Source organism: Cebus imitator, unplaced genomic scaffold (genome assembly GCF_001604975.1).
Source record: "Cebus imitator isolate Cc_AM_T3 unplaced genomic scaffold, Cebus_imitator-1.0 Scaffold218, whole genome shotgun sequence".
Classification (NCBI taxonomy): domain Eukaryota; kingdom Metazoa; phylum Chordata; class Mammalia; order Primates; family Cebidae; genus Cebus; species Cebus imitator.
The window spans coordinates 2,287,622-2,314,728 of record NW_016107533.1 but is presented as its reverse complement, the minus strand read 5'-3'; the positions used below and the strand labels follow the sequence as shown (position 1 = coordinate 2,314,728).

General features: G+C 38.8%; 1 protein-coding gene across 5 annotated transcripts in view; it reads right to left on the bottom strand.

Moving 5' to 3' along the window:
* LMBRD1 (LMBR1 domain containing 1) overlaps nt 1–26,221 on the bottom strand; it is a 122,304-nt gene extending 96,083 nt beyond the window's left edge. For 2 of the 5 annotated variants that reach the window (XM_037746042.1, XM_017549432.1), the window contains exons 1-3: nt 25,902–26,221; nt 19,450–19,626; nt 8,985–9,045 (exon numbers count right to left, since the gene is read on the bottom strand). In XM_037746042.1, the coding sequence (XP_037601970.1) occupies nt 8,985–9,045; nt 19,450–19,626; nt 25,902–25,970 (307 nt within the window). In that variant the 5' untranslated portion in view covers nt 25,971–26,221. Of the gene's footprint in view, nt 1–5,668; nt 5,769–8,984; nt 9,046–19,449; nt 19,627–25,503; nt 25,862–25,901 lie in introns of those variants that run through there. The other 3 variants (XM_017549433.2, XM_037746043.1, XM_037746044.1) reach the window with 3 other exon arrangements.
* Between the last annotated feature and the right edge of the window lie 886 nt (nt 26,222–27,107).

The following is a 27,107-nucleotide window of genomic DNA, read 5'->3' as shown; positions in this document are numbered from 1 at the left end:
AAACAGTAGTGTGGGTGTGGTGGCTTATGTCTGTAATCCCAACACTTCAAGAGGCTGAGGTGGAAAGATTGCTGGAGCCCAGGCACCACTGCACTCTAGCCCAGGAAACAGTGAGACCCTGAGAAAAGAGAAAGAGAGAAAAGAGAGAAAGAGATAAAGAAAGAAAGAGAGAGAGAGACAGGAAGGAAGGGGGGAGGGAAGGAGGGAGGGAGGGAGGGAGGGAGGGAGGGAAGGAAAGAAGGGAGAAAAGAAAGGAAGGAAAGGAAAGGAAAAGAGAAAAGAAACAAAGAAAGAGGTAAAGAAGATTGAAGATAAAGATGAAGAACTTAAAACATTCAAAAGAAATAAAAGGTACAAATCCTTAAAGTTTCTGGGGTGGGCATAACCTCACCAGATGAGAAAGTCTCCTGATCACAGAGTCCTTAGGTATACAGAGAATAGGGCAGAAATGACCAACTTTACCCTCTCATGCTCCAACAAGCTCCAGAAAACTGTATCTACTTTGTAAATGGCTTTAGTTAACTGAGGATTGTTAATAACTAATCAACAGGTGGGAAGTGTTCATAAGAAGCAGCAGCAGACAGCCTGACTTCTGTCAACTTGTCAGGACAAAACACCCAAAATTCCATAAATATAACATAAGATACTAAAAAAATGTGGTTTCCAGACCCTAGGATTTGCAGAGATCCTTTCAGGGTATTCATAACATCAAAGCTATTTGCACAATGATACTAAGATATTATTTACCTTTCCACTATGTTTACAATTAAACTGATGGTGCAAACACAACAGTGGATAAAACTGCTGCCCCTTTACAGGAATCAAAATAGTAGACTCACATTATGCTGGCAGTCATTGTATTCTTCAGGAAGGACATAGATGTGAGCCTTTTATTCACAGAAGTCCCTTTTGGAGCAATAAAAATTCTAGAGTCCATATTTGCATATATATCCTGTCAATATTCTGTGTGACAGGAAATACACATAAACCATGCTGTACTTGAGTCTCACAACATCTCAATTTCATTTATGCTCTTTCAGTTGTGAGCTACACCAGCTACTTTTTTTCAAAGAACACATTTTAACTTGAAAGAACAACTGACAGATAAGCAATGGTTATCCAGACTTAAGGATTAGACAGGCTTTCTCAAAAATGAACAGTAAGGCTGTCACTCAAAAGGAAATAAATGACAGTATTTCTTATCAATGATAAAACTGAAGTATTCAAGAGAAAATTAGAATGTTGGAACATCTGAATCTATCTGTGAGCTTTACAGCTTCTCAATATATACTTTTCTGATTAGAATAATGGTGATATAAGAATAATGGTGATATTGGATTTGGCCAATCCAAAATGGCCAAATAGGAACAGCTCTGGAGTAGGGTTCCCAGAGGGAACAATGCAAAGGGTGAGTGATCACCACATTTCCAAATGAGTTTTTACCACCCACACACCAGGAGATTCCCAGGTTGAAAAGCACAACATGTTTCCAGCACACCTGTTTCAGTCGGCACCGCAGGTCTCTGCACAAAACTCACACAAATCTGGGTGGCCTTTTCAACTGGTGCCTGGAATGCCTGGGAGACAGAGCCACCCATTCAAATGAAAAAAGAAGGGAGCTGAAACAGGAAGCCAGGTGATCTGGCTCAGTGGGTCCCACCCCAACAAAGACCAGCAATCTGAAATGCTCTGGATTGATAGTTTCAGAGCAAGCACAGCTGGACCCAGGACAGTCCAGCTCAGTGGGGAGAAGGGCATCCACCATTACCTAGGCAGTCCGCCATCACTGAGGCAGTCCTCCATTACTGAGGCAGACCAGCATTACCAAAGCAGTTCTAACTATACCCCTATAAACAAAACTGCAAGGAAGTTCATACAGCAGCTGGGCAGAGCCCATGGCAGTTCAGCAATGCCTCTGCTGGCAGACTGAGACTAGACTACCTCCTTGCTGGGCAGGGCAGCTCTGAAAAAAGGCAGCAGCATGTCAGAAACATAAACAAAATCCCACCTTCCGAGGACAGAACACCTGGGAAAAAACCCAGAACACCTGGCGGTTATGAGTTCCACTGCAGCAGACTTAAATGTACCTGCCCAGCAGCTCTAAACAGAAGAACGGAGCTCCCAGTTCAGCACCTGAGGTCCTATAAGGGATAGATTGTCTCCTCAAGAAGCTCCCAACCCCCATATATCCAAAGAGACACTTCATTAAGGAGAGCTCAGGCTGACATCTGGCAGGTACCCTTCTGGACTAAGATAATATAAGAAGAAACTGGCAGCAACCCTTACTGTTCTGCAGCCACGGCAGGCGACCCCAGGCAATCAAGGTCTGGAATGGACCTCCAGCAGTCCTACAGTAGAGGGGCCTGACTGTTAGAAGGAAAACTAAAAAACAGAAAGAAATAACTTCATCATCAACAAAAAGGATGTCCACTCAGAGGCCTCATTGGAAAGTCACCAACTACAAAGACCACAGGTAGATAAATCCAAAAAGATTGGAAGAAACCAGAGCAAAGAGGATGAAAATACCAAAAACCAGAATGCCTCTCCTCCTCCAAGGGATCACAACTCTTCACCAGCAAGGGAACAAAGCTGGATGGTGAATGAATCTGATGAATTGACAGAAACAGGCTTCAGAAGGTGGGTAATAACAAATTTCTCTGAGCTAAAAGACCATGTTCTAACTCAATGCAAAGAAACTAAGAATGTTGAAAAAAGATTAGACGAAATGCTAATGAGAATAAAGAGCTTAGAGAAGAATGGAGCTGAAAAACAACATAAGAACTTTGAAAAACATACACAAGTTTCAACAGCCAAATTGACTAAGCAGAAGAAAGGATATCAGAGAGTGAAGATCAACTCAATGAAATAAAACGAGAAGGCAAGATTAGAGAAAAAAGAGTGGAAAGAAATGAACAAAGCCTCCAAGAAACACGGGATTATGTGAAAACACCTAATCTATGTTTGACAGGTGTACTTGAATGTGGCAGAGAGAAAGAATCCAAGCTGGAAAACACTCTTCAGGATATTATCCAGGAGAGCTTCCCTAACCTAGCAAGGCAGCCAACATTCAAGTTCAGGAAATACAGAGAACACCACAGAGATATTCCTCAAGAAGAGCAACCCCAAGGCACATAATCTTCAGATTCACCAGGGTTGAAATGAAGGAAAAAATGCTAAGGGTAGCCAGAGAGAAAGGTCGGGTTACCCACAAAGGGAAACCCATCAGACTCAAAGCGGATCTCTTGGCAGAAACCCTACAAGGCAGAAGAGAGTGGGGGCCAATATTCAACATCCTTAAAGAAAAGAACTTTCAACCTAGAATTTCATATCCAGCCACACTAAGCTTCATAAGCGAAGGAGAAATAAAATCCTTTATGAACAAGCAATTGCTGAGAGACTTTGTCACCACCAGGCCTGCCACGCAAGAGCTCCTAAAAGAAGCACAAAACATAGAAAAAACAACCAGTACCAGCCACTCCAAAAATGTACCAAATAGTAAAGACCATCAAAACAATGAAGAAACTGCATCAACTAACTAGCAATATAACCAGCTAGCATCAAAATGGCAGGGTCAAATTCACACATAACAATATTAACCTTAAATGCAGATGGGCTGAATGCCCCAATCAAAGGACACAGACTGGCAAATTGGATAAAAAGTCAAAACCATTGGCGTGTGGCATTCAGGAAACCCATCTCACACGTAAGGAGACACATAGGCTCAAAATAAAGGGATGGAGGAAGATTTACCAAGCAAATGGAGAGTAAAAAAAGGGCAGGAATTGCAATCCTAGTCTCTGATAAAACAGGCTTTAAACCAAAAAAGATCAAAAGAGACAAAGAAGGGCATTACATAATGGTAAAAGGATCACTGCAACAAGAAGAGCAAACTATCCTAAACGTATATACACTCAATACAGGAGCACCCAGATGCATAAAGCAAGTTCTTAACGACCTACAAGGAGACTTGGACTCCCACACAACAGTAGTGGGAGACTTTAGCACTCCACTGTCAGTTGATCTGTCAGATCAACGAGACAGAAAATTAACAAGGGTATCCAGGACTTGAACTCAGATCTGGACCAAGCAAATCTAATAGAAAAAAAAAAAAAAGAATAATGATGATATAAATAAATGTGTGTTTTTTTAACATATAATGGTATGTGTCAACATTCAGAAGACTATATTATTCACTGAACAAATATTTTCCAAATGGATGGGGCATAACGTCAAACGTCTTATTTGGCATGTCTTATTTTGCATTTGACAAATGGATGAAAGATCCATTCAAAGTGCAAATGGGCCAATGGATGTAATGGAGTATGAAAAGACAGTCAGACTGTAAATTTGAATCAGTAATTTGAAAGTAATTAACACTCCTAAACATTTTCATTGAGGAAGATGACTAAAACTTGTTTAGGAGTTTTACAAGTTTAAACCTTTTGACCAGTTTCTCTTCTATGGAAAACCAACTAGCATCTAAACTAGCACCTAAACTGGTACCTAAAAAAACCTGACACATATAGGAAAAACCCTGCCTCAGTAACTCTATTATCATGAATTAAGCATCTAAACATTAATCTTAATACTCTAGAAAAGAGATTACCACATGATCTGTTAACAGAAAGCTTGTCTTTTGAAAACACACATGGAACCCTAACATAAATGACAAAGCATACGTAGGTCTCATGGAGTCAATGCTTAGCTTCCTTATCCTCCAAACCTCTATCTCATTGCACATGCACATGAGACAGCTTATGAAAAGCCAATGACCTAAGCCACCGGTTTCTAAACTTGGCTGTGCTAAAATCAGAATCAGTACCATTAACTTTTTAGTAATAGATTCACAGGCTGCCTATCACACCAAAGTAAATCAGAATCCCTCTGGCTATAATCTAGCATTCCATATTATTTAAAAGGTCCCCAGTGGCCAGGCTCAGTGGCTCATGCCTATAATCCCAGCACTTTGAGGTCAGGAGTTTGAGACCAGCCTGATCAACATGGCAAAACCTGGTCTCTACTAAAAATGCAAAAATTAGCTAGGTGTGGTGGTGAACACTTATAATTCCAGATACTCAGGAGCCTGAGGCAGGAGAATCACTTGAACCCAGGAAGTGAAGGCTGCAGTGAGCTGTCGCTCAGCCTGGGCAACAGAGGGAGAATCCATCTTTAAAAAAAAAAAAAAAACAAAAACAGGGTGAGGGTAAACACAGTGGGTGGCTCAAGCTGGTAATCCCAGCACTTTGGGAGGCCAAGGCAGGAAGATCACCTGAGGTCAGGAGTTCGAGACCAGCCTGGTCAACATGGTGAGCCCCATCTCTACTTAAAATACAAAAATTAGCCAGGCATGATGGCGTGTACCTGTAATTTCAGCTACTACAGAGGCTGAGGCAGGAGAATCGCTTGAACCTGGGCAGTGGAGGTTGCAGTGAGCTGAGACTGCATCACTGCATTCCAGCCTATACAACACAGCAAGACTCTGTCACACACACACACACACACACACATATACACACACACACACACACAGAGACACACACACACACAGAGAGAGAGACACACACACACAAAGGGCCTTCAGATTTCTGAAGCCGCCCTTGGGAGTTCAGTCCTGCTAATCATTCTTATAGGTAATATCCCCAGTACCATTTATCCAAAGGCAGCTCACTTAACAGTAAGAAGCTCCAGATGTGGAAATAAGAACCACTTTGAGCTATATCACTCACTAACAAAGTGATCTTCAACATCTCTCCCATCAATTTCTTCATCTGTGAATGGTAGAAAATACAAAAGAAAGAGGGAGAGGGCATTCATGAAAACTAAGTAAGATGTTGAATGTAAAAGTCTTACACAGTGCCTGGCAAGGTTACATAATGAAAATGTGTTCATATGTTAGGGGGAATAGGAAGGATTAGATGAACTTAGCATCTGATGTAAGAGATGAATTAAAAACTATGCTTTTGATATGAACTCTGTATAGTCCTCAAAATCCAGAAGACCTATTAGATGTGTCCTAGTAGGGCAGTTAGACAGTATCTAGCATTTCAAAAGAAACAGGTGAACTTCTGGATAGTAACTACCTTTGAAGCTGTGCAATCCTTTCAGGCTCTTAGCTGTAGGTCACCACTGGGTCAGAGCCAAAGGTATTAGCCATAGCTGAGATGGAGATGACTAATATTATAACAATAACCATTCATATTCAATTAAAGTTTCTTGTTTTGACTCCATGGTCATAAACAAATTTTTCAATTCATAATTTGGCTTTTTAAACAATTTTTCCCCTAGATCAGTGTCTCAACTATCCTGTTCAAAGCAATATTTCTCACTATAATTTAAGTTCTACAGAAAATGAAGCCAAGTCCCAAAACATCTACTGTTTGTAATGATTAACTTATCTCCCAGGCATTTAAAATGATACTACGGGCACATTATCCTGGAGTAAACTGAGGACACACTATCTTTGGGAGGACTGAGAAAAATACTCCCTAAAATTCTCTTCTGTAGGCTGAATTCTCTCCATGGAACAAACTGTAAATGGCTGCATTAATTAACATTCCAGTTTACAAGGCTTTTGTGAACTTAGTTACAAATGATTAGTCCAATGGTCTCTAGGTTCAATGATAAGACACAGTTCATAGACCTTGACTTCACTAAAATATAAATTGGCTTATCTCATCACATGTTCTACAGAATAACTACACTTCAGTGTTACACAGGTGACACGACCTCTGCCCTAAATAAGTAATTTATATTTTATTTATACTAAAAAGGCAACATTTTACTTAATATAGTGCCATTTCAAAAATTTTAACTTAAGTCAAAATTGTATTTTATATTTAATATATTCATCAGAAATATTAAATTCTATTTTGAAATCTCATAAAATCTTTCTAAAATCTACCCCAAAGAAATAAAATTTCACGGAGCTTACAGATTTTAGATCAGGATAAAGGCAAATTTAGAGCAAAGCAGCTGAATTAAAATCCAATCAAAATCTTGAAAAAATATCCCATTAACAGAAACTTCCGTAGATTTTTTTCAGTTTCCAATTTAATGCCCTACTAAAATCTTAGTCAGCATCTTACTTTATTACTGAAAAAAATGACATCCCTCTCCTAACTCACAATAATACTTTTTTATAAAAGCACACGTTTCATTTTTATTCAAAGAGAAAATTTCAGAAACATTTAGCTTTTGTATTATTATAAAGCTTTCATAATCTAATACTGAGATGGATGGTTAAGAGAGGGAGGGAGGAGGAGCCAAGCAACCATAAGTCCAAGATTAAAATGGCTCTATAGAGAACAATAAAGTTGGTAGTACAAATTCCCCAGAGACTGCAGTCTGCTAATGGCAATACTTAAAACAAAATTTTAGAAAATTGAAATTTAAAATCAAGAGAACAAGAGTGGGAAATTGGTAATGATAAAAGGAGAGGTAAGATTTAAAGTAACTTGACTAAACCACCACAAAGAAGTCTTACAAGTGAATCTAAATGAAGCAAAGTAGGCTAAAGAAGTTTCAGGATTTTGAGAATGAATACATACATATTATTTATTCCTGAGGTAGAAAACAGAAATCTCATAGGTGGTTTCCAAATTAAAAGTTTATATGTAGCTTTATATTGTCATAGGAGATATTAAGAAATTACTGTAGGCAGATAGAGAGGAAGAGGGGTCCTTGGGAAGTTTTCATTTTTTAAAGCATCTCTGGGAAATTTTCTTGTAAAGCCCCAGCTCTTACAAGAAATAGGAATGCTTTTACACTATGGCGAGAGTATAAATTAGTTCAACCATCGTGGAAGACAGTGTGGTGATTCTTCAAGGATCTGGAAATAGAAATACCATTTGACCCAGCAATCCCATTACTCAATATATACCCAAAGGATTATAAATCATTCTATTACAAAGACACAAGCACATGTATGTTTATTGCAGCACTGTTCACAATAGCAAAGACTTAGAACCAACCCAAATTCCCATCAATGAAGACTGGATAAAGAAAATGTGGCACATATACACCATGGAATACTATGCAATCACAAAAATGGATGAGTTCGTATCCTTTGCAGGGACATAGATAAAGCTGGAAACCATCATTCTCAGCAAACTGACACAAGAACAGAAAACCGAACACCGCATGTTCTCACTCATAAGTGGGTGTTGAACAATGAGAACACCTGGACACAGAGAGGGGAACATCACACACAGGGGCCTGTCAGTGGGTGGAGGGCTGGGGGGAAAGCAGGGGGCAGGGGTTAGGGGAGGGACAGCATTAGGAGAAATACCTAATGCAGATGGCGGGGTAATGGATGCAGCAAACCACCATGGCATATGTACACTTATGTAACAAACCTGCATGTTCTGCACATGTACCCAAGAACTTAAAGTATAATAAAAAAAATTATTTTTAAACAACAACAGAAAAGAGCCAAGCTGGCAACCTTTGATATGCAAATGTGGGCCATTAGAAACTGGGTCCACCCAAACATGGTGATTCCTGCCCTCTTCTTCTTGCCCTTGCCCCACATGTTCCTGGCAACATGGCTGCCCCCACATGTCCTCACCTGTTTAGCACATCATGGCACCCTGTATTTGCATATTAAAAAGCTACAGTGGGAGGGCCAGTTTTTATTTTGTAGGCTACATGAACGACATGCCTGGTCAAGCCAATCCCCCAAGCCCTATGCAAATCAAACCACCTCCCTCCACCCTCTTCATTTACCTGGCTGGTATCCATGGCAGGTGGGGTTCCCTCCCTTGGCTTTGGAGTCCCCTCCCTCTGTCTCTGTACAGGGGAGCTTCTTCTTTCTTTCTCCCCCCTTCTTTCTTGCCTATTAAACTCCCTGCTCCTTAAAACAACTCCACGCCTGTCTGTGTCGTTTTTCCTAATTCAACTGGAGAGGAAGAACCTGGGGTTTTCCACTCATCAAGTAGTATTTTGGTTAGAAGCTCAAATAGGAAAAGAAACTGAAAGATACTTACTATAGTATCCATATAATACAGTGTCCTCAATCTGTCTGCTGACATTAGCATTAGCCCAGTCCTAGAATAAAGGAAACAACAGAAATATTAATGAAACATACATTTGCCTAACAATTAGAGTTAGGTTTTAATATGACTAAATACCACTTCCAAAATCTATCCACTCAAATAAAAACAATCTATGTCTTCAATAACTGAGAGACAGACAATAGACAATTTCAACATGTAAATGCTGAGACAAGACAACACAGTTCTGGGAAAACACAAAGACAAAAGGCACCTAACTCAGACTGAAAATCAGGAAGGGCTTCTCAAAAATGACTAAACTGAGGTCTGAAAGGAGGGAGAATGATCTCAGGGAAACAGAGAAAACAGTAGGAAGGAAAGAGGGGAGAAAAGAACATAGAACATTTGAAAAATACTTCAAGAAGCTAAAACAGACTCAACTGAGTTTTTGGAAAGGTTAAGAGAAGGCAGGTGGAGAGGGGGAGGAGAAGGACATATATGACAGAGACTTGTGAGTCATGCTGAGTATTTTGGACTTTGTCCTAAGAGCAATGAAAAATAGTGATGAATTTTATGCAGAGAGTAACAAACCTGATTTGTACTTTAAAAAGAACATACTTGAGCATATTATACATTTTTTTTAAAAAACCTACATGAAAAATCAGTCTAATCCTTGCATTCATCCCATACAAGTGTTGTTCAAATTACTAAACACAGAAAATATAATTCAGATTAATCTTTCCCAATAGAAAAAAAATCTATACACTACTGTGTCAGAACTGAGGTACAATGTTAAGTATTTTAACCTACACCCTAAATTCTGTGCATGTGAAAAATTACACCTGGAGGGTCTAAAGGACTTACCACTCTATTAAGTAGAAAAGCACAATTTAGAATCCAGGTCAATTTTTTATAAACACTTTAAGGGCTCAAGTCAATGTCAACATTCTACAAGTACTCTTAAAAAAGGATATCTTAAGATAATTTATGATTTTTCTTTTCTTTTCTCCTTTGTTGCCCATAAGGACCTCTGGCAATAAATAGCTACAAATTTCTTGCTGATAAATGCCTACAAGATAAAAAAAATGTAGAAAATCCAAACTTACTTCTACAAAGGCAAACCCTTGATACCCAAAGCACAATAAGAACAATATGTTCCCAATAGTAATTAGGAATAGTAACAAACTCTTAATACGTCAAATAGAAAAAGAATTTAATACCAGCCTGGCAAACATGGTGAAACCCCGTCTTCACTAAAAATACAAAAAATTAGGCGGACATGGTGATGCATGCCTGTAATTCCAGCTACTTGGGAGGCTGAGGCAGGAGAATTATTTAAACCTGGGAGGCGAAGGTTGCAGTGAGCCAAGATCACACCACTGCACCCCAGCCTGGATGACACAGCAAGACTCCATCTCAAAAAAGTAAAAAATAAAATTAAAATAGGCCGGGTATAGTGGCTCAGGCCTGTAATCCAAGCACTTTGGAGGCCAAGGCGGGCAGATCACCTGAGGTCAGGAGTTTAAGACCAGCCTGACCAACATGGTGAAACACCGTCTTTATAAAAAAATAAAAATAAATCATAGAATATTAAAAAAAAAATCATCAATATCATCAATCGACATCCCATTGTGCTAGGAGGTAGCGAATATCAACATATTGATTTTAAAGACTGTCTGAAAAAACAGACTAGGGCCAGAAATAAATTTGAAAAAGACTAACAAGGAGGAATTTCCCCAATTACTATACTTGACCAATAAAACATGAAAATCTTCTATTATATAACCTTTCACCTACCTATTGGCAAAATTTAAAACAGTAACATCCAGTAGTGTCAAAATATGGAGGGAAAGACATTTGCCACACAGTAAGATAGTCTACCATGTAGACATTCTTTATTGAATTGATCCTAAAAATATTCATACAAATTAGGATGGATATTAGCACATAGATATTTTATTCATTGGACAATACTACTTGTCCAACAAATTACCTCAGGATCTCTTACAAAGCTATAAGCTAGCCCAAATGGGCCCTTCCTTTCCCACACAGGAGGAGCTGTACCAAATTCCATTATTCAAAGGACTGAGAGACCCAAAATCTCCAGGTGTTCAGCAATTGGTATGTCCTAGCACTCAGTGAACAACTTGTACCTACTCAGCTCATATTACTTGGCATCCAAGTCCAAGGTATTCATTCTACCTGCAAGACCATTCTTCTTGCCATATAAGAAGAGAGAAGAGGCCAGGTGCAGTGGCTCATGTCTGTAATCTCAGCACTCTAGGAGACTGAGGAATTGCTTGAGGTCAGGAGTTTGAGACCATGCGTGGTGGCACACACCTGTAATCCCAGCTTCTTGGGAAGCTGAGGAATGAGAATTGCTTTCACCTGGGAGGCAGAGGCTGCAGCCAGCCAAGATCATGCCACTACAGTCCAGCCTGAGCAACAGCGCGATACTGTGTCTCAAGAAAAAGGGAGGGGGAGGGGGGGAGAGAGAGAGAGGGAGAGAGAGGAGAGAGAGGAGACTGGGAGGTTATACACCTCTACTAAAGCATCTGCACTTTGGGAGAGTTTCCGTCAAGTTACATAAGAACCTGAGCACTTATTGACCCTTGTCAGGGCAAATTAGAGCCTGTACCAAGTAACATTTATTGGTTTTTCCCAAGAGTCCTTTACCCAACAATATTCAGTGTAGGATAGTTTAAAATATTTTTAAAAGAAAAATGAAACTGGAGACAATCTAAATGCCAGAGTAGAAATAGTAAAATTTACTACTGTACATGCATAACATAGAATAACATGTTGACGTTAAAAACAATGGGACCTACAGAAACTAGCACAGATAGATATCCATGAAGTTCTTTTGAGTAGGGGTCAACAAAACAAATCACAACCAAAAGTTTTAACACATATAATCTTTGTCTAAAAAAAATGTAATGAAAGAAAATACTCAAAGATATTATAAAAAATAAATGAAAAGAAAATGTAAGTAGTGCTTACTACATAGAATGGGAGAGCACTGGGGAGAATTCTACGCAATGACTGAAAATTTTTTCATCAATGATTCAATTATTCAAATGAATATGTACATAATCAAAGCTTCAATTCCTAAGAGCTGTGCTTCTTCAGAGATTACTTCTATATCCAAAGAGAAGTTTAAAAGGATTTTTATAAACTTTGTTTGTTTTGTTTTGTTTTTGAGACAGGGTCTCACTCTGTCACCCAGGCTGCAGTGCAGTGGCATGATCATGGCTCACTGCAGCCTAGACCTTCCCGGGCTCAGGTGATCCTCCCCTCTTCAGGCTTCTGAGCAGCTGGGACCATAGATGCATGCCACCATGTCCAGCTAATTTTTGTATTTTTTGTAGAGACCAGGTTTCACCACATTGCCCAGGCTGTTCTTGAACTCCTGGGCTCAAGTGATCTGCCTGCCTCAGCCTCCAGGTTTATAGGTGCGAGCCACCATGCCTGGCCTAAAAGGATTTTGAAGATGAGTAAATTAAGAACAATATATCAATGGGCCAGGGAATAATGATGACTATCTCTTTTTACTTCTTTTTACATGTTATGCAAACTTCTCATCAGTTTCCAAGACAGCCCCAAGAGGTAGTAATGTCTCCACTGAGAATCACTTAAAAATTAGTTTAAAATTGCACAAAATCCCAATCTCAAAAAATATATATTAAAAATAGAAAGTCTGAAGGTTAACTTGAAGCAAAAGAATCACTAAAATTTAGCATCTTTTACTCTATAAGGATCTCTTGCCTAACCAGTTCTTGTGGCAACAAGAGTATTGCTGTTACTATTTTAAAGCTACAAATATGTGTAAAATATACAACATCACTCAAGTACTATTAGTGTATTTGGCTTTTACATACTTTCTTGCCTCCAGGATACTTGATGTATTGTCAAGGGAGCTTAGTTTGTAAAACTTTCCTTCTAATTTTGGGAACCACTATGACCTTAATATGTTTTATAAACTATTGCCTCTCAAAGTAGAAACTAAAAGGAACTTCAGAGTCATTTAGGACAAAAAGGAATGTGAGACAATCAAGAACTAAATAAAGAATATTAAAGAAGAATATTTCAGAAGACAAGGATATGAATTCCAAAGAACAAAAACGTAATTGGTGGCATATGTAAATTCCATTCCCCATTATTCAAGTTCACTTTTGAAACCTGCTGCATAACCCAAAACTCCCACATGATTCTCCTCACTTTTACCTGACAACTTCACCTTAGAACAGTGGTTCTCATTCAGGAGTCATTTTGAACCGCATGGGCATTTGACAATGTCCAGAGACATGGTGGGCAGAGTCAGTATCCTACAGGGATCTAGGAGGTAAGAGGTCAAGGATGCCACTAAATACCTACAGTTCTCAGGGCAGGCCCCCATAACAAAGAATTATCCAAGGCAAAAATGTCCATGACTGAGAAATACTGACTTAGAAGTCTCCAAAATAATTTGCATCGCCAAGCCAGGAGCTCACTCAACCTACTACTAAATCTAAAACCTGCTTCCATTTGTATCCAAATTCTAGACCTTCTTTCCTCCGAAGTGCCCATACTCCTATTACACCCAAACATTTGTCTTTGAGAACCCTCACCCTTCTGGAGGACACTGCACCTGCAATGATACCTTCTTTCCTTCAAAAATTTCTCTCATTCTACTGAATTCTAAAGTATACAAAGTCTAGTAATTATTAAACACAAAGAGATACACAACCACCGCAAATAAAAACACCTCCATTAACTCCTCCTCTCACTTTCATAGGGAACAAAAACTTCTTGAAAAGTTGTCAGCATTCCCTATCACTTCTTCCTTGCTTCTCTGTCCATATCTAACCCACTCAACCTAACCACCCTGCTGTTCTGCTGAAATTATCCTTCATGGTCACCACTGACCAAAACCACCAGTCACTTCTCTACCCTACTCACTTCACCTCTCAGCGTTACTGGAAAAAGCTACCATTCTTTCTTCCTGAAACACATTCTTCTGATTTCCACAAAGCCTCCCTCTTGTGTTTTTCTTATCTCTCAGGTTGCAGATTCTCCCCTTCATCTGACCTCTACACGATAGAGAACACCAGTCCTTGGTCCAATGTCAAGGCTTCTCTGGCTACTCAGCCTAGTCAGTCCATAACTGTAGATATCATCCATATGTTGCTTCCCAAATACTTCTTTCCAGCCCTAAGCTCTTCCCAGAGGTTCAACTCCCAACTTAACATCTCCACCTGCATAGACAGTAGAGTACACACTTTGAAGGTAGGCTGTCCAAAATATAACTCTTTTCTCTACACTCCCTCACTTGCCCATGCACATGCATATGACCTCTTACTCCTCCAGGTTTCTCTATTTCTCTAAGGTATACGAAAACCTGGGCATCAGTGCTCCGATTTTCTTTTTCCTTCACCTGCCGCCCCATATGTAATCAGCAAATTCCAGCAGCTCTACCTCTAAAATATAAACCAATTTTAATCATTTTTCTCCACTAGCACCACTCTAGCCCAAGTCACCTTTATCTTTTACCTCCATTAACTTCATATTGTGGTTAGGAGAAAATCTAAACTTATTAATATGACTTAAAAGTCATAAACAATCTGGCCCCTGCCTTATTTTGGATCTCAGCTTTTACCAAAGCAAAACTCTCAACAATACACTTCAGCCAAATAAGCCAACTTCATCCCGACCAAAAGGCCTCTGTATTTGCTGCTGCTTCTGCCTACAGGCTCACTCCCTCTGGCTCTTTACTAATTGATTCCTCATCCAGGTATCATGGCAAGTAACAACAGCGGTTTTGCTTTCCTATTTCTCTCTCCCAAACACTCATAACCTGACTAGACTCTCATATCAATCTGCTATATTTCCTCATAGTATTTATGCCTATACCTTATTTTATTTATTGACTATGGGTCTGGCCTTGCAGACTAAGCTCCAGGAGAACAGCAACCTCATTTGCTTTAATGATTAATCTCCAGTAGCTGGAGATTAATGGTCAGCCACTTATTACATACTTAGTATTAAGTAAATAAATATAGTTAAGGTTCAATAAAGAGCCCAAAGTTCTAAGACACAATTCCCCCCATCTAAAAATAGGAATGAGAGAGCAGTAGAGTTGGGCCCAGAAATCTAATAATAACAGGCTGTAAAGAGATTCATAGTTAGGGACAAGAGTAAGATATGAACAAATACCAAAACACTAAATGTTTTCATGATATATCTTAATATTAACTAATTGTTTTTATTTTTACAGGTTGTATAAATGAAATAATTTGTATTCAGATTAGTGTCAATTTCGTTTTTTCCCCCCATTGGACCAGTATACTTCATGTATATCACCATCCAGTGTTATTTGGCCAACTATCAAAGACAATATATTAAAGACAGCATTTCCAGCTGTGCTTTTAAAGGTACTTTTTTGTTATCTAAAAAGTTAATTATTTTAGAAAACAGCTAGAAACAACTAAATTAGCTAAAATTATTAATAATGCCATATGTTGAAAGAACGGTCAAGAGAAAAAACTTGGGCATTATAACATATCCCTGCCATAAGAAGGCAGAGAAAGTCAGAAGCATACCTAAAACAAAAATACAGAAACTAGCGTTGACTGCCTGCTCACAGAAAAGCCTGCGCACCCACCTTCTGTTCTTAAGCAAAATGTTAGCAATCATTTATACATGGAATTTCCAAATAATTATTCCTTGCAAGCCAAGTCCATGATTAGAAAGAGGCTTCAAAATATTTGAGGTGGAAGTGGAGAAAATAAGAGAATGCATATATTCATTTAGGAATTTAAATGTATGTTTAATATAATGTAATAATATAATGTACATTTAAAATGTACATTATAAATATTAAGATACAATATCATTCGTCATGGAAAACAATGTCAACTTGTACATTTATCCTTGCAAATAAGGTTGGCATAGATTAAAGCCATAGTGGCATCCTTTTTACTCTAACATGACTAAATTTATGATCGTAGCATGAAGTTTGAACAATTCTTAAATACTTAAACTTATCTTTCACTAGGTACCTGAAGAGAATTCAGCAAGAACTTTAGGAAAAACTACTGTCTAGAGTTTATCAGGAAAATGTTTAAAAAAATTTTTTTTCAGTTCTACTTTTGAGAGTCAGCAAATAGTCAGTTTCAAATAAAAACTCATGAATTTAACTAATCCTCACCATGCCCCATAAAATCTGAAGGGTAAATACAAACACCCAGAATGCTGCAAGGTATCAAAAAAACTACCAAGAAAAAATTGATACATTATCTAAGCTAAAAGCAAACAGAATTAGAGACAACTTTGTCTTTAGTTGAGACTAAATTGAAAAGTAGGAAAAGGCCAGGCACAGTGACTCACATCTATAATCCCAGCATTTTGGGAGGCCAAGGTGGGTGGATCACCTGAGGTCAGGAGTTTGAGACCAGTCTGGTCAACATGGTAAAACCCTACCTCTACTAAAAATCCAAAAAAATTAGCCAAGCATGGTGGTGTGCATCTGTAATTCAAGATACTCAGGAGGCTGAGGCAAGAGAATCGCTTGCACCCAGGAGGCAGAGAGGTTACAGTGAGCCAAGGTCACGTCATTGTACTCCAGCCTGGGCAACAAGAGCGAAACTCCGTCGCAAAAAAACAACAAAAGAGAACCAACAATTGCTGAATAACTAACATCCTAACAATGAAACAAAGTTTTAAAAAGTGGAGGGAAAAACTTTAACAGATATTTTCCCCTTCTAAATATTGGTGTCAAATATAAAGTGCGTTAACTATTTGTTTTCTTTTAAGGCACGTGTATTAAAACAAGCACCCAAATTTTTAACAATATTTTTGCTTCTTTAGTGAATGGATTCTTAAAATCTTACGCAAAAAAGTAAAATGCAATCTCATAGATTTAAACATCAAAAACAAAGAAGCAAAACAAAGCTATTTCCCAGGGAGTGACCACTAATTTAAGCATGGGCCCAAAACAACACTTAATCTAACAGAAAGTTCATAATTTCATGAAAATACTTCAGAAATTTAAAGATGAAACATTTTCCCACAAAATCTAAATAAACACCCTAAGTTCTAAACTAAAAAAAACAAAAATCTCCTAAACAACAATTATACCAGGGATAATTATATGACTTCTATACAGTAAAATACACGTAAATACATATATATCCTTATCTATTTAACCTTAACAGCTTTCAGAGAGAAAAATATACTAGAAATTTATAATTATGTTCTGTACATTTGTAATTACACTACACTATTTTAAAATAAAAATATTCAAACATTCTGAAAATGTCAAAATCTCTTATCCAAGAAACATAGCTATATATAATAAGGCACAGAAATTAAACATTTTTACAGAATTTAATTCTAAAATAACACTTATTTCTCAGAGAAAATGACCTCATAATGTTACAATCAACCATTCAATTATCTATGTCTAACATTATTAAACTGTATTTCTTCTTGCCCAATAATGAAAAGCAGAGAAAACCCCATACCACTAAAATTAGTCATTTTCTCTAGAAGTAATATTTCAACCCAAATGGTAGATATCCTACTTACTGAGCTACCTGAAAATACCTCATACGTGTTTAGAAGCCATCTTCCCAAGAAACCTGATGAACAAAGCCCTCTGGAATCAGACTGCAGGGCTTCAAATCCCAGCTTCAGCACTTACAGGCTATGTTACTTAACCTCTCTGAACCTTGACTTTTTCACCCACAAAAAACATAGGTAATACTACTTACCTCACAGGATTGTCTGAGAGAAGGAAGTTACTAAATATAAATCACTTAAAATAGAGTCTGATACATAGCAAATATTCAACAGATGTTAGTTACTATCTGTATAACATTATAGTGTTTGGTACACACTAATTGCTCAATTAACACTTGCTAAATAAATGGTGTACAGAAAAAAAATGTAGTTTTCACAGCAATCAGAATATACCTAATTTTCACAGCAACCATTTAAATCTAACTACAAAAATATTTTAAAATTATTTGTCTTATTTAGACCGGGCATGGTGGCTCATGCCTGCAATCCCAGCACTATGGGAGGCCGGGTGGGTGGATCACTTGAGGTCAGGAGAACAAGACCAGCCTGGCAAACATGGCGAAACCCCATCTCTACTAAAGGTACAAAAATAATTAGCCAAGTGTGGTGGCTGCATGTCTGTAATCCTAACTACTTGGGAGGCTGGGGAATGAGAATCACTCAAACCCAGGAGGCAGAGGTTGCAGTGAGCCAAGATCACATCACTGCACTCCAGCCTAGGCAACAGAGTAACCTTCATCTGAATACAATTTTTTATACAGTATACATGTAATATAAAATAAAAGCTTAAAAAATAATATATAAAATAAAAACAAATTATTTACCCAGTTTAGCCCAATTCAGGAAGTTATTTTGTAATCACACATTATTAAGATAACTGAAACATTATTTCATTCAAATATGTAAGTACTAAAGCTAAATATTGGGGTATAACAACAAAGAGACAGTTTCTGAGTCATAGAACCTTGTGCTAGTAAGAAACTTAGAGTAATTAGCATAATTTAAAGGAAACTCAGAAACCTTTAGTCCGTACCCTTCATTTTTAAAATAGGACCCTCAAGTCCAGAAAAGTTAAGTGGTTTGGCTAATGGTATACAGCTAGCAGTTAAGGGTCAAGACTACAACTCAGGTCTTATAATTCCCACCCTAATTCACTGTACCATACTGACTCAAAAGTACTCAATATGAAACAGAGATTAGGATCCTGATCTGCCACTAACAAAGCCCTTCTAAATTATTTATTTATTGCATTAATGCAAATCAAATAAACTTCAAGGGAGTTACAAGCAGCCAAAAATATATAACCTTATAGAGAAACATTAAGTTTATCGTGCCCCGGTGGTTCCCTTGTGAAGAATACCTTTTAGTTTGTAATTAGTGGTAGGTGGGTAATAGCTGCCTACTTGGTATATTTTTGAGTTATGAGTAAATACAGAAAGCCTATTTATTAATAAGAATCACCTGTTTAAGAGAGAATAAATACATGAAGCAGAATCTGCTTGGGCCTTCAGCCTGGAAGGCTGTTAGCCCCTGAGGCTCTCAGCTCGATAGGCTGCTGGCCCCCTGGATAGATCTACTTTGCTGTTCTATCTGGGTGTCTGCCTCTCATTACCTTCAGCACCACGTAGGTGGGGGTCTCCCGACTGAGCTAGTATTCGGTATAATCTATTATGATTACTTAAAGCACCTGCAGGGTTGCTGAATTAATATAATAGTCCTTACGTCAATTAAAAGCCTGCTTCTAGTCTATCAGGTTAGATGTCACATTCTCAGCCCCTAAGCTGTATTTCCATTTTCATTCATTCCCAGATACAAAAATAAAACACAATTTATATTGTACTGCTAAGTGTGCCAGAAATATAAAAGGAAAAAAGAATCTGCAAAGTAAGATTATATTTACCTTAAATGTACCATTTTGATTTTTCATGTAAGAAACCAAAAATATATCCACTGGGAGAAGTGCTGATGTGATAAGTGCAATTGCTAAAGAAAAAATTGCTGTTATGGTGGAGACAACTTCACTTTCCCGTTGACTTTGATATTTACGAACATATATCCAGCAGAATGCCAAAATAGCCTGAAATAGAACAAAAAGAGATGTTTGTTACTACCCGATGTATTTATCTGATTTTTGTATGTGTTTGAAAGTTTCTAGCAGGAAACCTTATGTGAAATAAAGGTTATTTTAATTGTGTAAGGAAAGCCCACTATCCCTTAAAACTTGTCCAAGATGTATAATCTTCAAAGCCTATTTCATGAATGCAGTATATCACATAGGTATACACACACAATACTATTAGTAAGAGTGCTCACTTACATATTTCCTCACCAAACACAGTGCAGCCATTAATGGTTTCACACATCATAGTTACAACTAGCTTTGAATATATTTTTTTCCCTGTAGATTTTTCCAACCTAAAGGAGATATGAGTAGAAGTTGTTCTATCCTAGCCTTATTACTGAAGCATTACAGAATATAACTTAGATGAAAACTAACTTCTGTTCTGACAGTTCAAGAACAGCATTCGGCTAAAGATTAACTGCCAGTAATCACCATGCAATTATCATATTATAATTTAAATTTTAGAGAGCATTAAACAAAGAAAAGTCAACGCTGAAAATGGATACATGTGCACAGCGAAAAGCTTGCCAGTGAAAAAAGTTCACTCAGAGGTAGAGGGTGACATCTCTAGTCAACCAGTTACTCTTAATACTTACCAATGCCATTCTAGTGACTATCACAGAGTAAATGACTTAATGACTCTCTAACTTTAGGAGGCTTTGGAATCACTTGCAGCAACTGTTACAGCATAGATTGTTAGGCCCCATCCTCTGAATTTCAGATTCAAGAAGTCTGGAGTGGAGCTAGAAAATCTGTATTTGTAACAGCTTTCCCAGGTAAGGTTGCTGCTGGTCCAGGGCTATAGTTTGAGAACTTCTATTCTACTCAATTACAGGGAGTTGCAGACAGAGACTAAGTTATTTCAGCCTCCACAGTGAGTCAGAATCACCTGGGTAACTTTTAAGTACCCTTATACCTTCCCTACATTCCCCAATCAATTCTATCAATGGAGGAGAATAAGGCGCCTCCTGGCATCAGTACTTTAAATGCCTGAGGATTTCAATTTGAGCCTATCTTGAGAACCACTGTAAGAGCTCTGTACTTTTAAAAGCCTTGTTTTGTCCTTTCACTTTTCAACAGATTCATCTGTTATTTTCTTTCTGAGCATCCTATAGTTTAGAGGCCTAACTGAAACTAATAAAACTACCAAACTAGTTTTGCAGCTTCCAAATTATTCTACCACAAGCAAGACACAAGAACAATTCCATTATCTCAGAAAATTCCTTTGTCCCTTTTTAGTTAATCCCTCTCTCTGACTCCAGCCCTTAAGACAGGAATAATGCAGGATGGTTACAAGGGTTAAAAAAATTCCAGGCAGCAGTTTTACATGACTAGAGACTATGGGCTAATAAGACCCTGAAAAACCAGGATGTGGACCAAGCTGGTTGAGACCCACTGGACCTAACATGACAATGGATCTGACCCAGGTTTCACCTAGGACCTCGTTATATGCTCATTAACGTGCTCAATCACACACCTACCAGCACTATGGTAGTTCCAAGACCACTCATATTTGATGTAAAAATGGGTGGCACCACAATTTCAAGAAACCTCTATCTTTTTCCAGGAATTTTCATGATTATATCCCTTGATTAAAGAAACCCATAAAGGTAGAAACTCCAAACCCCATTGTGTGTGTCTCTCTCTTAAGGATGCCCACACTTACCTTTCTTGAGTGGTACTTTTCCCTTTAATAAATCTCCATACTTTAACTATTTTTTTTACTTCCTCTGGGGTTGAGATCCCACCTATATTTGGAGATCTCCCTCAGCCCTCCAGTATCACCCTGACAACTGCTATATATTCTCTGTCCATATAGTTTCTGCCTTTTCCAGAATGTCATAATGCCTTCATACAGTATGTTGTCTTTTCAGTCTGGCTAGTGTCATTTGGCACAGTGCATTTAAAACCCATCCAAGCTGCTGCTTGTCATTCCTTCATACTGCTGGCCTTTCAACTGGTGACAGAATAGCAGGAAAAAAATTGAGAAGGGAGTTAAGACTTTAGAACAAACAAAATCTAGGCTCAAATTCTTGATTTTTGGGAAACAGTTATTTTTCATAAAATGTTACTTTACATTAAATTTAAATGGGCTTGTTTTTAAAGGAATTCATAAATATTTTTAACATTCCCCCAATTTATTTTGAAGTCTTTGGAAACTGAGCCTTTCTTTCTATCCTTAGTAGTACTTGACACAAAGTGTTCCAATAAATTTTTTATTGGATTTCAAGAATGAAAGAAAACCTGCATTTTGTAAGTATTACTACAAACAAAGGATTTTGCCAATATCAGTCAGACAAGCTGGGAAAGGGCAACCAGGAGGAAGAGTTAAGCCTGAGTCTCCCAAACTTTTTGCTCTCAGAATCCCTTTACAATGGTTTTAAAACTGATAACCTTCAAGAGCTTTTTGTTTATATTGTCAATCATTACTGGTAAAATAAAACCAAGTATTTTCATCTAAAAGAATACTTCTTTCATAACAGATTATAAAAATGAAATGAGATATAAATAGTTTAGCACAGTGGCTGGCCACAGTAACTGCTTAACGAATAGTGGTAGTTGCTATTAGAGCATTTGATGAAAGAAACAAATACATAACTTTGTTAACAATTATAAGGAAAAGTTTTAAATACTCCCCTCAGCTTCTCCCAAGAGATTCAAAATAATTGGTCTTAACACTGAGATTTTAAAAACTCCCCAGGTGGTTCTCATGAAAGGCCAAGGTTGAGAGCCACTGCAGCAGAAGAAGAAATGAGTAGAGATGAATCTTTATTAAACTAATCAGAATAGATGATATACTGTCTGGGATCTTGTTAAACTGCAGATTCTGATTAGGAATGTAGTAGGCATGGGGTCATATATTTGGTATTTCTAACAAGTTCCCAGGTGATGCCCACATTTTAAGGAACAAGAATAAATTCACTTTACAAAAATGAAGAGTCTCCTATTGTAATGACAAACACAATTTAAAGGTGGTGTGGGTCAAATTACAGAGGACACTGGAACTAGATAGAATAGTTTAGACTTGATACAGTAAAGACAGACAGTTAGATTACAGGCATGAGGGACCAAATCTAACAATTTCTTATGTGTGAAGAAACTGAAGTCCATTTTTTTTGCCCAAGATCACAAAAGTAGGCAACATTCATGTCCTGATTCTTTTTCTTTTTTTGAGACAGGGTTTCTGTTGCCCAGGCTGCAATGCAGTTGCACCATGAGAGCTCGCTGCAACCACTTTTGGGAACCGCCTCCCGGGCTCAAGCAATCCTCTCACCTCAGCCTTCGAGTAGCTGGGACCAAAGGCATTTGCCACCACGCCTGGCTAATTCTTTGTATTTTTAGTAGAGACAGGGTTTTGCCATGTTGCCCAGGCTGGTCTTGAACTCCTGAGCTCAACTGATCCACCTGCCTCAGCCTCCCAAAGTGCTGGGATTACAGGTGTGAGTCACCACACCCTGCCCATGTCCTGATTCTTTAATAGATGATTGGCCAAAGTTCTCCAAGTGTGAAATCCCTGGGCCCTGGTAGTCCCCAGAATCCTTTCTGGATATTCAGAAGTTGAAAACTCTTCCCATAATAATTACTAAGATGCTATTTGCCTTTTTCACTGTGCTGACATTTGTACTCATGGTTCATAGCCATGGTAGGTAAAGCTACTGGTGCGTTAGCAGGAATCAAGACAGTGGCACCACACTGCACCAGGAGTCATTGTATTATTCACCACAAGCTCAAAAAAGTACAAATTAAGACTATGCTTCACAAAGAAGTATAAATTAATTTTACTGAACTTCAATCCTTGACTCTTTTTAATAGTTTGTGAGGTAAAATATGAAGCAGGCATACATAAAGTATTTCTGCTGCATAGCAAGATGTGACAGCCATCTCCTGGAAAAGTTTAGAATTAAAAGCCAAACCAACCAGTCTTCAAGCAACATCATTTTTATTTGAAAGAACAACTGCCGAACTATGGTTATTCAGACTTCGCTATTTGGCAGATTTTGTCAAATGAACAAAGGGAGCTTATCACTTAAAGACAAACTGACAGTATTTGATACCATTGATAAGAGTCAAACTTCCAAATGAAAATTGGACTTTGAAAGACTTCTATCCACCACTATGAGCTTGACAACCCTTCAATACTCAGAATTTTCAGAGACATTTCTGACAAGATCAGAAATGAAATATGATATTTTGAAATTGTGTAATGAAATGTATCCATATTTAAAAGATGTGCATAACCCAGTAAACAATATTTTCTAAATGACCAAAGCTTCATGTTATAAAACGATGCACGACGGGTAAAAGATCCATTCAGAGTGCAAGATGGGCTAATGGATTATTTTAATGTGACAATGAATGAAAAGCTCATTGATAGGGTTTCAAGTTCCATCTTGCCACTGACCTTTAAGAAGATTCCACCTGTTGAGCTTTGGTGTAGTATCAAAGCTTTGGTGTAGTATCAAAGAACATCCACCACAATTACCTGAAAAATACTCCTCTGTTGCTGACTACCTATCACTGCAGTTGTATTTTCTTCACACTTCGACTAAAATAACATACCCCAAAAGACTGAACGTAGAAGCCAACGTAAGAAACCAGTCTTTCTTCTAATAAACCAGGATTTAAAGAGATTTGCAGAAATTTAAACAAGAATCCTTCTTCCTAATGCTTTTTTCTACGCCAACATGCAAGTGTCAAACTCCTAATTACCTTCTGATTTTAATAGTTCTTGCTGTAATACTGCCAACTTAAATGGCTTCCTTTTTTTCGTTGGTCCAAACGCTAACACATCTCTCATTGTCTTCCAATATTTTTGTCTTTTCTCTTAAGTTCTATTTTATTTACAGTCATACTTTGGATTTCAGTACATAAAATACATGTTTCAAGAATTTCAGTTTTCCTACCTATCTCCAGACCCTCTTTAAAGCCATTTTTTGTTTCATTTACATCCTCTTACAATTCACACCACACAACCACTTCTGTACCTTCAATGTTTATTAATTAATAGCTGCCAAGATAGTCTCCCTTAACTTTGACACATTATATGCTTATTTATTTTCTTCTAAACAAACGGAATTAGATAGACTGGAAAAGCCAAGGTAAAGGCAGTGTTTTTAATCTGTGACAGTGATGGCAGTAACAAGAGAATCCATTTCTTAAATTTTCACACACCATCCTTTTTTCCTTTCTTCTTCTTTTTTTTTTTTTTTTGTCTCTACTGCAAAAATTTACTAGAACATACTACGTAGGTACCAGACACCTACTGGAATCTGACAATTAAAGTAAAACCAAACAAGCCTGATTTCCAGAACTGGAGGTTTTGTTTTGTTTTGCAATGCAAAAAGGTCAAAATACATTGGAACACAAAGTAACAACAGGCTCGGAGGACGAGAAAAGAGAAGATTTGAGAAGGTAGAGAGGTTATGAAAGGAAATAAATCGAACTCCCAAATAAAATAAACCAAAGGGTTTTAATATTAATAGAGAAGTAATAGCCAGGCCACTTTGGGCCATTTCAGTCTACATTTTGCTCACTACATGTACAGAAATAAGACCATTGGAAAAGAAAACACCTGAGGTCAGATAGGTAGTAGTATATACACCGATACTGGTGATAAAAAGGGCTACAGCTCTGCCCTCCACAGGCATCTACTCCCACCAAAAAAAGATTGGAAGAGAATGTGACACCTGGAAGTCAGAACGAGCAACTCACGTCATCAAGGCAGAATCACACAATGGACACAGAAGGTTGGAGACTCACTGGCCCCAAGCGTAGGGAACATTGGGGAAAAACATACAGAGAAGTCGACAAGTAAACAACGCCAGCGCTTACTTAACTTGCAAAGATCCAGCGCTGCCGCCCCACACCTTATGCCACTGTTTTACAGGGGACGAAAGGCCACCACATGCTTCTCAACCCCGAGAGTCTCTTTCGCCCCCAAACCCCACCGGCCCCATTGCCCAAGTCAGGGATGAGGGCAAGAGCTTCCAAAAAGGACCCTGAAACCTTAGACGTCATCAGTGAAAAGAAAGCAAAAGCGTCCGGAAATCAGCACCCTCCTGCCCCAGCCGCCAGCCCTAGCCGCCAACACTGAGGAGCCTTCCACAGTCCAAGCTAAAAGCGGGCGGAGCGAAGAGGGTCTCCGGAGCCCGGAGAGGCCAACTGTAGGGCCGGCCCCTTCCTCCCTCCGCCAGTGCAAACATTGGGAAAACTCCAAGCGCCTCCCCTACCAGTAGTAAGAGGCCGAAAATACACCAGCCGATCACCAGCTCTGCCGAGGCCGCGCCAGCAGCCGCCATCTTCGCTTCCGGTCCAGACCGAACTGAACGCCAGGGGTAGGGTCAGGGAGGGGGAAAGGGGAGGCAGCGTTAGTGACTCTGCACTCGCGCACCCTAAAGGTTAAAGGGGCGAAGGGGGAGGAGCAAGTGGTTGCCAAGGAGACACTCTACCCACTGGCGTCCCCTGGCGGCGAGCTGGGCGGTGCGGGGCAGCGAGGACTGCTCAGGGGCGGGGCGCGTCCGAACGCAGTGACGTCATCAAACTGCCCGCGCTGGCAGAGATGTGGGAGGCGGGCAGAGCAGGGTGTGGGATCATAGCAGGGCAACCTTTTAGGAATTTTGACTCAGCCTAAGCTGATAGACTAGAAAAGCAAAGGAACTCCACAACAGGTGGGCTAGGTGGCCCTGGAGATCCAAGACCCTTGTGTAGGTGGAATATGTGTAATTAGCAGAACTCCTCACCAGGTTGCAAGAATGGCTGACTCTGCATAAAAATTGACTAGCTACCTGAACGACTCTAATTTACTGGCACTGGTGCCTAGCTGGGATAATTGGTTGGCTGGACACGAACTTATCACATGATGTTATAGCCTTTCTATTTAGATGTATGCTTGCCTGTGAATATCTATGATAGCTTTGTAGGTAAATGTGTATGCATCAGCCAACAAAACACACTGCCATAGGCCCGAAGTGAAGCGAAGGAGGAAATTCCTGGGATGGCTTAACCTGAGTCCACGGGGAGTCTGGGTGCTTGTTTCACCACTGATTTAAGCATGGCTTGTAATGTACTCAAGATACAACTCTGTGAGAATGAACACCATCGTCTTTTTCTACTTTAGTATGTGTTGTTGAGTTATCTTCTATCTAGAATCTACTTCCGGCTAGCAGCCTGCTGTAGAGAAAAAGTGGGATGGTCCTTCCTGCCCAGGCAGAATAAGGGAAGAAGAGAACAGGGGAGAATACAGTTTTAATTTGAACTGGTACCATCATAAGCTGGCTTTAAGCCCTCTAGACCTGCAAATGTTTGAATTTCACTCTTTCTCCCTTAATAATTCATATCCCTGGGGACTTCTGTCATAGTTTCCTTAAAGTGGGTAGAGATATCACTTTCAGGTTGATAGCTCTATTGCAGGTTGTATAGAGCACCCTTGACATAAA